General features: G+C 35.8%; 1 protein-coding gene across 1 annotated transcript in view; it reads left to right on the forward strand.

The window, feature by feature from the left end:
• Nucleotides 1-5,072, forward strand: part of crhr2 (corticotropin releasing hormone receptor 2) — a 68,766-nt gene extending 63,694 nt beyond the window's left edge. The window contains exons 10-12 of the mRNA XM_015369882.1: nt 42-177; nt 635-676; nt 3,082-5,072. Of these exons, the coding sequence (XP_015225368.1) occupies nt 42-177; nt 635-676; nt 3,082-3,222 (319 nt within the window). The 3' untranslated portion in view covers nt 3,223-5,072. The remainder of the gene's footprint in view (nt 1-41; nt 178-634; nt 677-3,081) is intronic.
• Nucleotides 5,073-11,340: the final 6,268 nt, after the last annotated feature.

The raw sequence follows: 11,340 nt of genomic DNA on the forward strand, positions 1-11,340 counted from the left end.
TGAGAAAAAAAAGTGTTCATGTCAATTTATTGTCTTCACAGAAAAGCTGTAAAAGCCACTCTCGTCTTATTACCTCTGCTGGGTATCACCTACATGTTGTTCTTTGTCAATCCCGGGGAGGACGACATCTCACAAATTGTTTTTATCTATTTTAACTCCTTTTTACAGTCTTTTCAGGTAAGAATCATTCTCTCTTATAGAGTATCAATAGCTAAAAAGTACAAAACCTACACATGTGAATCAGTTTTTATAGCAGAGTTGTATCATGCTTTTGAGTCGCTGTTGAGCTCTCTGGTGGGAGGATCATTTCAGTCAAGACTCTTGCTGTGCTTACAATGTTTACATCCCTCCTCGCCTTATGCTCTGTGCTCTCAGCTGTCAAGATTAGCTGGTCAGTGTGAGCTTGATTTCTGCCCTTTAGCTTTTACTTTTTGTGATATATATTTTTATTATCTTTGAAATAAGAAAGGATGGCCTAGGAAAATTTTTGGACACTTTTATAATTCAAAAATGTGCTTCTAGAACATAAGGGTACTGACCTTTCCAAGTGAATTGTGTCTAATCTAATTTATGAACAGTTGAAGAAATTGGGTCTTATTTTTTGCTATTTTTGATCATGTGTCTTGTTCTACAGGGATTTTTTGTGTCAGTGTTTTACTGCTTTCTAAATGGAGAGGTAAGTAAATAATATTTTTTTAACAAAACAAAAATTGTAGTTTTTTTTATTTATAATCTTAATCATTTCCTTTATGTATTTGCCGATATCCTTCCTTAAATGTGAGCTAACAACAGCAGCGTTAACGAAATGAATGCCAATTAATGTTCTTAGTCATTTGGTCAAATAGTCATACTTCAATATTGCTCTTTCAACATGATGGGAAACCTTCAATACCTGCAACAATCATAAAAGGATTTAAAAAAAAGGCAAATTCATAGAATGCCAGCACCTGTCTGGGAGCCATCAGTTAGTTTTAAGATGACAAACTTTAGGTTAATTGGAATAGTTAACACATTGGCTAGGGTCTGATTTGAAGCTGTAAAACAACTGTTGTACTAGAAAATATTAAAGGGGTCATAGAATGATTATATAGGGTATTTGGTGCTGGTCTTTAAGGTCTCTGAATAGGGTGTATAACATTGGTTGGGCTGAAAATGGCATATTTGCTGTTCTATGAGCCCTAATACAAGCCTGGTTAAAAGCTCTAGAATGAAACAACAGCTTTTCTTGTTTTTATGCTATGCTCATAATATTTAGATGAGCTGTGCACTGATTGGTTGGTTTACAACGAATGAAGCTGCTGAGCAAAGACGAATCATGGCAACAAGGAATCACTCACTGAAAGATCGAAATTATTGATATGGTAGGGGGAGCAGACGTCCTCCTTTTCCCGGACATGTCCTACTTTTCATACCTAGAAAAATGTCCGGGGGGAATTTTGAAACCGTCCGGGGTTTTGGTCGACTACAGTGCAGCACGTAGTCGAAACTCACCCTACATTCGAACAATGTCGGTTCGAATGCCCAAGTGCTCGGTTTTGCATTCTATGACCCCTTTGAAAGCAACACAAAAAAGGCAAGAATTTGTTTTTATAGATTTTCTTTTTCATATTCCTATATCAGCGTTATTTAACATTTAGATTACTTTAACAGTGTTGTCTTTACATACTATAATTCTTAAAGGATTATTTGCTAACTTTAATATTCTTCAACATTTGGTAATAAACTGTTAAGGTTTTAATGATCTGTAGATACATGTGTCTTTTCATGTTACTATTACACTTTTTAAAAAGTGTATTTGTTTTGAAGTTTTGAATTTAACTTAAAAGTTGGACATTTTGAGAAATATATATGATTTCCTTCAAGACAAAAATTAGATAACATGGTCAACACCACCACTGTATTATTCATTAGAGTAGTTCTTTAAAAACAGACAACTGTAAGGTACCAATTATGAAAACAGCTGAGAAGCTCACCCTTTCTTAGCCTGTTATCATTATAGTCTAAATTTAACAGAGATCATTTGGGAATACATTTTGATTGTTTCTAGAATATATCAGTCTGTCTATATACTGTATATAGATATATCTATATATTTAAAATATATAGAGTGTGAAGCATGGGGGTGAGAATATTATGCCATGGGATCTGTGTTCTGCACTGTGGTGCAGTGCTAGTCCACTAGACTGAATGGTAAAAGAGGAAATCTTTTTTATCAATATCTTAGATGAGCAAGCCAAAAGTATTAATGAGTCCATTAGTAAAACAGTAACTTAACACAATCTGCTAAGACAATAAAATATAATTAAACATTACAGGTTGCTCTTTAAGTTACATAGTATCACTTAGGAAAGCTTAAGAATGTCAAGAGTTCTGAGGAAAGGTCTGTTAAGATGTATGAAAACCTGATGACCTGGGTGTTGACTGTAGGGCATCTGCAAACACTGTTTCCACAAAAATGTTCTTTTGGCTATACTTTCCTTTCCCCCATTGACTACTGAAGATGAAAACCATTGACCCTATAACCCTGGATGAACAATAGGCATAAACTATATTTATGTCATGGTTCTCCCCTTTAGGGACTCTTAAGTTTTTTGTTTTCAGCTATTCGTTATTGTGTTTTGTTGATCTTTGGTTTATTTTCCATTATATTGCTGCAGTGTTTAGTTACTCTCTGTTGCCCCGTTGTGCTTGTTTCCTTTCCCCTTGGCTTCCTTCTATTTAGTTTCACTCACACATTCTCCATATTCAGCTCATTAGGCCATCCTTTGTACTTTTCCTTTTTATATGCTCCACCTCTGCAGTCACTCAGTGATGGTTCCTTTTTTTGTTGTTTTGTTTTTGTACTCGTCTCTGGCTTCCCACGTGAGTTTTCCCTGACGTTTTGGTTTTTTGGGTTCTCTGTATTTTTGGATTTTTCCTCAGTTACTTCATGAAATTTGCGAGATTCACCTCTGCCTTCTGTCTCTGTCTCTGTCTCTGCGTTTGGGTCTTCAGCCAACCTCCATAAAAAAGGAGGAGAGGTACATATTGTGTTGATGCAAACTGTATCATGCCATCAATTGCATTTGTCGAACATTACAGGTTCGCTCTGCTGTGAGGAAACGGTGGCACCGCTGGCAGGATAACCACACTCTTCGAGTACGAGTGGCTCGAGCCATGTCCATCCCCACATCTCCGACCAGGATTAGCTTTCACAGCATCAAACAGACTACAGCTGTATGAACATGGGAACAAACTTTATTCCCTTTACACATGCTTATCCACAGAAGAGCCTTCATCCTTTTTAATCCAATAATACAAATAAGACAGAGAAAATTACTTCTAAGTCAACAAGAAACTAGAATTTGCAGTTCTGGTTCAGGATTTTAGAAGCTGCATTGTTTTATGAAAATGTACAAAGCCTAAGATAAAAGATTTGAAGTTATCCCAAGAGAATTTTGCAACAGCAACAAGTCACCTTTTTGAAACATAGCAGTTCAATGTTCCTTCTGATGTTAACTCACTGCTTATTGTTTATTAAGGAGAAGACAAGAATTTAAGAGGCAGCTAATACACTTGTAGGAAGGCCACTCTCTCATTATGCTAAAAGAGGGCAATCAATAATACTTGAATTTTAATTGAACACAATGCATCCATTTGATTAACTTTTTTTAAAGGGTTAAAAACAATTATGTAGAATTGAGATTGGATTTTTCCAGGGAATATTTTGTTTTGTTGTTCAGTGCAGGTTTACATATTGTAATGGTACTTTTTTCAAAAGGTTGTACTTTCCTATCTATTCTTTGTGTTTGTTCAAGCCACTATTTTTTTCTTTTCTGTGCAAAAACAAACACCAGGGTGCACACAGAAACAACATTCAAATTCAGGGCCTGTCTGGTTCCCCAGAAGCCTCATTCCCAATTCATCTTTATTCTAGAATCTAGATGTTTAAATATAAGATTATATCTATTACTTTAAGAAGTGAAAGTGATTCCTAGCCATTTATGCAATATTTGCATATAGTGGACAAAGTGGCATGCATGGATTTATCATGCATGCAGAGTGAAAGCAGATTAAATTCTTTTTGGCTGTATGAAATCCTTGTGGCTTTCTCATAATCAGTGTCACAACTAAGCTTCTGCTGCTGAGGAAGGAAAGCCTGATGGATTGGGAACTAGTCACTTCCCTAAAGAGGCGCCCTGGTCAGGTCAGCATATTTCTCTCAATGTAATGCCAGCTTTTACATCTCAAAAGGCTTATCCCACAAAGTAACCCAAACAGCAATGTGTTTGCTATGGTGTCTGCTTAAAAAAATATAACTGCTGAACTATTGAAAGCAGATGATAATTGTTAATATATATTTTTTTGGAAGGTATTTTAAAAAGTATATGTAATTTGTTGATGACCTAAAATGCTGCTGCTGTTAGAAAGTATGTCATCACACCATTTGAATAATTTCGAGTATTGTTAAACTTGTAAAATGGGTGTGTTGAGTTTTGAATTTCTTCTAATAGTTCACATGAACTTCTCCTAACGATATATTGTTGTTGTTGTTGCTTTTTTTGTCAGTGTTATGAATGATGTCTAGTTTGTCTGTTCCCTAACAAAACTTGATCAGGTGCATCTTAGTAAATAAGAATAAGTATAATCTCATTTGGTTCTATATATTGTGACTTATAGCTTATAAAAATCCGCATTTTGTTTTCTTTCAAAAACGTATTTACCACTGAAGGCCAAAAAAAACATTTTTAACATAGCATTTGTTCTAGTATTTGAATTCAGTAGCCTACTTAGTTTAAACACTTTTTGTATGATTAAGGGCATCAATGCAGCATGGCATGAGTGCTGTCAGCTCATAGTGGCCTTTATCTCATCTGCATTTTGGGATGTGTCGACTTTCGTCTTGTTCTACACAATATCTTAATGGGTTCTGTATGGGATTTAGGTCAAGTAAGTTTTTCTTGGCAATCAAGCTGAGTGGCCATTCAACCAGGTTTTTGTACTTTGAGCATTGTGAGCAGGATCAACATATGAAACTGGTAAATTAACTAAAATCCTGATAAATCTTTTAAGCAGAGAGAATTAGTAAGTGCATTAAAATGTATATATAGAAGGGTCTGCTGAGTTTCGACTTAGACAACACAAACAAGAAATAGACCAGCCTGAACCACCCTGTCTAGGCATTTTGTGCTTAGGGAGTGCTTAAATGGACTATATGTGACATTTTGGTATGTAATTTTGATGGTATGCAATATTATTGATTTGTAATGTGTTTGTATACACACACCACACACACACACACACACACATATATATATATATATATATATATATATATATATATATATATATATGCACACAAACACACAGATTGCATGATGAATCGAGAACGTCATGCTTAAAATGTTACTTTTTCCTTAAAGCTTGATGAACATGAATAATAAATAAATGAAAAATATTTAGTTATTTATAAAAAAAAAAAAAACGTATTGAATTCTTAAATTTTGCCACTTGTAAATTTATTGAATATGTGGCAGTTTGGGCTTTCCAAACATTCAGGAATTTTCTCTCGATGTGAAAAATGTGTCATGATCGGGCCTGTGTTCCTATTGGCCAGTTTTAAAAGGATTGACAGCTGAGTTGTAATATTACGTGCGTTCCAGAGGAGCAGCGCCTCACCTAGAAAATGGAAAAGAGCTTACGTCTGTGCCAATGGGCAGGGTTAAAATGGCAGCTATCTCGTCAAATTTCAGTAGTGCTGTCGAGCTTTCAAGACTTTTAACCCCGCCCATAAGCACAGCCGTAAGCTCTTGTACAGTTTCCAGGTGAGGCGCTAATCAACTCGAACACACATGCTGTTGGAGTGAAGCAGTCTGTGCTAGTGGGTTGTGAGCACCTTTGCACAAAATGTAACCATTCAGCAGTCAATGCTGTTGAGATCAGACTCAAATGATATGTACTACTGTAGGTCTCACCCTATTGGTTTGCACTTTGAGTCTGTTTGTGGCTGAAATTCAGATTATAGGCTCAAGGTGATCCCCAGAAGTGAGCAAAATACTTTCTAGAAACTTGTAAGATGAACTGTGGAGGGGGAAAACCCCACAACTCAGAATCTCACCCATTTCTGTGTCTAAAGGTATCCTTTGTGTGACAGCCGATACAAAATATTTGAAGCCTTGAGGAGATAAGGCCACAAGAACTGGAATAGGACCACCTGTAAGGTCTTGTTAACTCCAGGATAACAGAAAAAAAGGGACTTTAGGAACCAGCTCATCCAGCACATGGACGAACCTTGGAAAGGAAGTTGATAACAGGTTGGTCTGTGGTGGCTTCCCTAACCTCTTTCTCAAGGTCCAGCATGGTCAGCGACAGTCATGTAGTGTCCGGGAAGATAAATTCCTCTGCTCCACTGGACACTGAATTGAAAGTTTCATGAATCAGTGTCAGGGCATAAGGTTTAATGCTCTATTGTCCCAGGTCTTTAACAAAGGGTAAAGTTAAATCAACCAAAGAAGAGAGCCCACCCCGCCTGTCTGGGTTTCAGTCTCTGCTGAGTTTCTGTCCTCTGACGGGCAAGAAATTGTTCTGTAGCCCCCTCCAACCAATGTCTCCACTCATCCAGAGCCAGCTTGACTCCAAAAAGCTTTCCAGACCTCCTTAGAGGTAGTCCTGGAGAAAAATATACAGTTGTGAGCTTTGCTATCCCAACATCTTTGGCTTAGAATTGCGTTCACCCCCTGCTAGATACATCAACTTCAACAATGGACTGAAGGTGTGGGTTGGGGGAATGGACAAAAGGTGCTGAAGAGAACAAACTAAAAAAGCCTTGTCAGCCTGATAATTCCAACAGAAATGAACACTGGACAAGGTGAGAAAAAACTGTGAGGAACCAACTGGTCTATAGTTATGAATGCATTGGAACAGAGAGTTAGCCATTCAGAAACAGCTTTCAGATGGATCCCTGTGTATTTGATCTGTATACCGAGAAATAATGTTGATGACTTACAGTATGAAATTAGCATTTCTCAGATTTGACAGGAGGACATGGAGCTACACAGTTCTGACTTTCTGAGTTTTTTAGGATTTTGGAATGAATGAGAATTTTGTCCAGGTTACATAGAAACAAAACAACTTTTTCTCTCATGACATGTTTAACTAGGGTCTTGAAAACTTCTAGCAGGGTTCTGTTTTTGTTGACTTGTTGGCCATTTTCAGATTTACTGGGATGCACCTGCAGGGTTGTTGTAGGGGTTGGGGTTTGGGTTGGTTAATAAGACGGGAAAAAACTGTGTAAATGATTATAAAAGATGTATAAAACATGAAGTATTTAACAATGTTTTTGTGAAATTCTCATTGCTGTCTTTTGTAAATTTATGTTGAATTACAGCAAATATTAAATCAGTGTTCTGGTCCGCTACACTGATGGTGTAAAAACTGGTGTAAAAACTATACCTTTAGATTTGTTGTGTTGTAAATATTATATTTTCTTCACTGCAGAGTATGAACCTGTAAAACTGTACTTTAGCATGTCTTTCCAGGATATCGACATGTTACATGAACCTAAAAGGACTACATGACTCTGTTTCAACACTATGTTCATAGAGTTTTATAAAAATAATTTGTTTAAACTCACCAAAGAGAGAACCCATGTTTACTAATTTAACATAGATATTGCATATTTTTATGTTGGCAGTGGACTTCGTCAGTAAAATCAGTTTTTAACATTACAATTACATCAGTTTCTGTACATAAAGTGTAATCAACACAGTCTGATGCCAGATCTTCAGATTATAAGGAAAAAAACCATATTGCCTTACAAACAAGAAATACATTTTAGAGGGAAAAGAGCTGTTGTCTCAGTGAATTCAAATAAAACATTAAATGTATTTTTCATTGAATTTTTGCTCATTTCTTAACCAATCTACATGAAAGCAAAATGAAGATTTTCTATTTCCTTGGAGGTTCTAAGGAAATATGTCTCTAGCAAAATCATGAACCAGTTGCTAGTGCTAAGATGTTATAGATTTACTTGTAATAATGCCTCATATGCTATTTCTATGTTTTAGGATTCCTTTGAAAACATGCCAGAAAAAAGTCTTGAGTTCTCTCTAGCCAAGCAAAACATGGAATAATGCTCTACTGCCTTTTAATCACCCATTGCTATACTTTGTCAGTCAACCGGTTGGCCTTATATTTGTTCTTTACTTAGATAATTATAAAAACTTTTATTAAATCAAGAAGCCTGTTTACACACAGGCTTCTTGATTTAAAAAAAAAAAAAAAAACATTTTATAGATTTAATAGAAAATGAAATAGACATATTTCAAAGGAAGATAAATTAATGAAAAGGCAAATTGTTTTAAGATAATACCAGGCTTAAGCTTGTTTGGCCCTATAGGTTTAAAGGCCACCTTGCCATCATGCTAACCTTTAGCCCTAGAAAATCTCTCTTCTTAATGAAGTCAAATAGAGGGTGGGAATTTATATTTTTAACAGGGGTGAGTGTTATGTTGGACTTAATTGTATCACAAATGAAATACTAGCAAAAATAATGTTAGATAAAAATGTTTTGATAGTTAAACAACAGTAGGAATAATTGTTGTGTTTCTTTTTTACATATAAAAAATAAGCTTGTATAGTCTATGTTTTTAAACCAGGTTATCACACCTGGGAATCTTATTCAGGCCCATGCCCAATAATCATAAGATATATAAAATGTTTCACAAATTACCCTAAAATATATCAATTGCTATTAGTTTCAGTGGTTTTGTTTTTTGTTGCTTCCAAATAAATTAAATACATCTTCTGAGAGAGAAGGAAACTAAATCTTTACATGTTGTTTGTTTATATGTAAAAACTGTTAATATTATTTAAAAAAAAATGCCAGTGTAAATGAGTAATGAATAAAACAGATCCTTAGAGAGAGTGCTTGCTAGATGTAGTTTTTTTTTACATTTCAGGCAGAGGCTTGAATGAAATGGAGCAGAAACTGCAGCCTTTGCCAGCAACCCTCAGGACACATCTAGCTTTACATCCTCAGACAAAGAGCTGGGACTCTAATATACCATAACGAATGCTTGTTGAGTCAACTAATACTCTTGGTAGTTGTCAGCATTATGAAAAGAAAACAGATGTCATTGCTTTAATGTTGACTAACACAAATTTAATCCTTTCAATGTGAAATTGCATTTTAAAAGTTATGAACTTATCTGGACATTTGGAGAGCACTCCTTGGCTTCTACTAGATTTTAAATAGTGCGCTGTTGTAAGTCTGATTAGCAGTCCCTAACCTTTTTCAGGGTTTGAGATTTAAATGTTTTTAAGAATATAAGCCAAAAAAGAACACAATATGATATATTTATTCATCTTAAATTATGAGTATTGTTTTAATATATGAATTGTTTTTCAATTACCTTACTGTATAATTGCATGCTCCAAGGTAAGGCTAAATTGGTAAATAAAGTGTTGAAATTCTCTCAGCAAAAAGAGAGCAGATGTAAAACTGGTACATCATACCTTCAAACGACTTTTATTTTAATATGAATTTTAATAAAAGAAGTATAACCTTGCTATGCTATTTATTGACAGAAAAATAACAGGTACAAATATATGGTTTGACAAAATCATTCTTGAAAAACAACATGACAGATAAATTGGTGAATCGGCTGTAAAGTAGAGTAGATTCTGAAATGATGAACAGGAGTGAAAGAAATAACAAAAATAGGTTTCTGTAATACTCCACAATAAAACTGCAAATTATTTGGTTTCTGAAGAATGAGACTGTTTGCCTGGAGGAATCTAAAGAAGCTGAGGTCAGATATTGTTGCTGAAAACACTTCCTAGACCTTCAGGCCTTTTTGGACCCACAATAATCTAATTTATAAGATTTATGAGAAATCCATGCAGTATATATTTGGCCCATCAGAAAAAAACAATCCTAAAACATGTTAAGGAAATAAAAGATTAAATGCGGCAGCTAAAATGTTAGGTGCAAGGAATAAAAAAACCATACAGTAAATACAGAGAGAGAGAGAGTATTTCTTTCTAAAGAAAAACTGACATAATTCTCCCAAAACCTTGTTGATTGTTGTGTTTATGGGCTGTAGGAACTAAGCCTTTGGCCGATAATTGCAATAGATTGGGTGACCTTTTTCTCACATGAAACAAAATCATGGTTTTAAATACCCAAATCTTAAGGTCAAGTTTAGAGTCCTGCAACTTTTACTTGCTCTTCAATCCTAGGTCATATCTGTGAATTTACTCTTTAGAGTAAGAGACTTAGTTATGAAAATATTGTCATGAAACAAAGACACATATCTAATTAGCTGGACCTACAGTACATCCCACTAAATTTCAGATTTTAGGCCTGAACTTTGTCTCAAGTTATTGGTGAAATGATAAAAGAACTCCTGAAACCAGTCAAGTCTCACTAAGGCAACTTTAAGGGACTTAGGGGAAGCTAAGTACTAACAAGATTTTTTTCATTGACAGGAATAACATTGCGGTTTTTGGAATAGCTTAACCAAAGTTTGCAACTTATTTTAAGAAACATCTATCTGTGACATTCACAGGACTCTATACAAAAGGGATCCAACAGTCTGAAACTTCAGATAACATTAGTCTAATATTAGTAAACAGTGGTGTCAAAAGGCCTCACAATGACATTGACTACATAAGCAAAAGTATAGATACTTGTGTGAAACAGGACTCTGGTTAAAGTAAAAGTATCTATTTATTTATTTCACAAATATCTCTTTTTTTCTAAGCTCCCTTTGTCATGATCTCAGCCCCGGTAGCTGATCTAATTACTCACTTCCCTGTCCTACTGAGCCCTCCCCGCTCACAAATTATCCTTGATCTTATCCACCTGCTCCTTCTACTTTATATCTGGTTCAGCCCAGCTATCGGGGCCAGATCATTGTTCTATTGTTTTGTTTGTTAGTTTCAGTTTGAGTTATGTCCTTTGTTCATTTCCTGGCTTTCGGGGGTCCAGTGTGTCGAGAGGGATTTAGTGTGTGTTTAGTGTTTGTCTCATGTCTCCTGATCGTGTCCAGGCTCTTCTCTGCTGAGCCTGCTCTGTTCCTGTTTTGGCTATGTGTGCAGGGGGAGCTAGTTTTAAGTCCCGTAGGCCTGGCTCTTGGTTGGAGCCAGTTTAAAGTTCTGCAGGTCTCCTGGAACCGTGTCTTGTCTCTGTTTCTCTTACATTAAGCGTCATAATCAAGTGGCTGGAATAGTGTACAGGAACCTCTGTGCAGATTATGGGCTGGAACCCCAAGGTCAAAGTGGAAAACACCTCCAAAGGTGGTAGAGAATGATCAAGCCAAGATCCTGAGGGACATCCAGATACAGACGAACCGAATG

The sequence above is a fragment of the Cyprinodon variegatus genome, unplaced genomic scaffold (genome assembly GCF_000732505.1).
Source record: "Cyprinodon variegatus isolate N-32 unplaced genomic scaffold, C_variegatus-1.0 Scaffold39, whole genome shotgun sequence".
Lineage (NCBI taxonomy): Eukaryota > Metazoa > Chordata > Actinopteri > Cyprinodontiformes > Cyprinodontidae > Cyprinodon > Cyprinodon variegatus.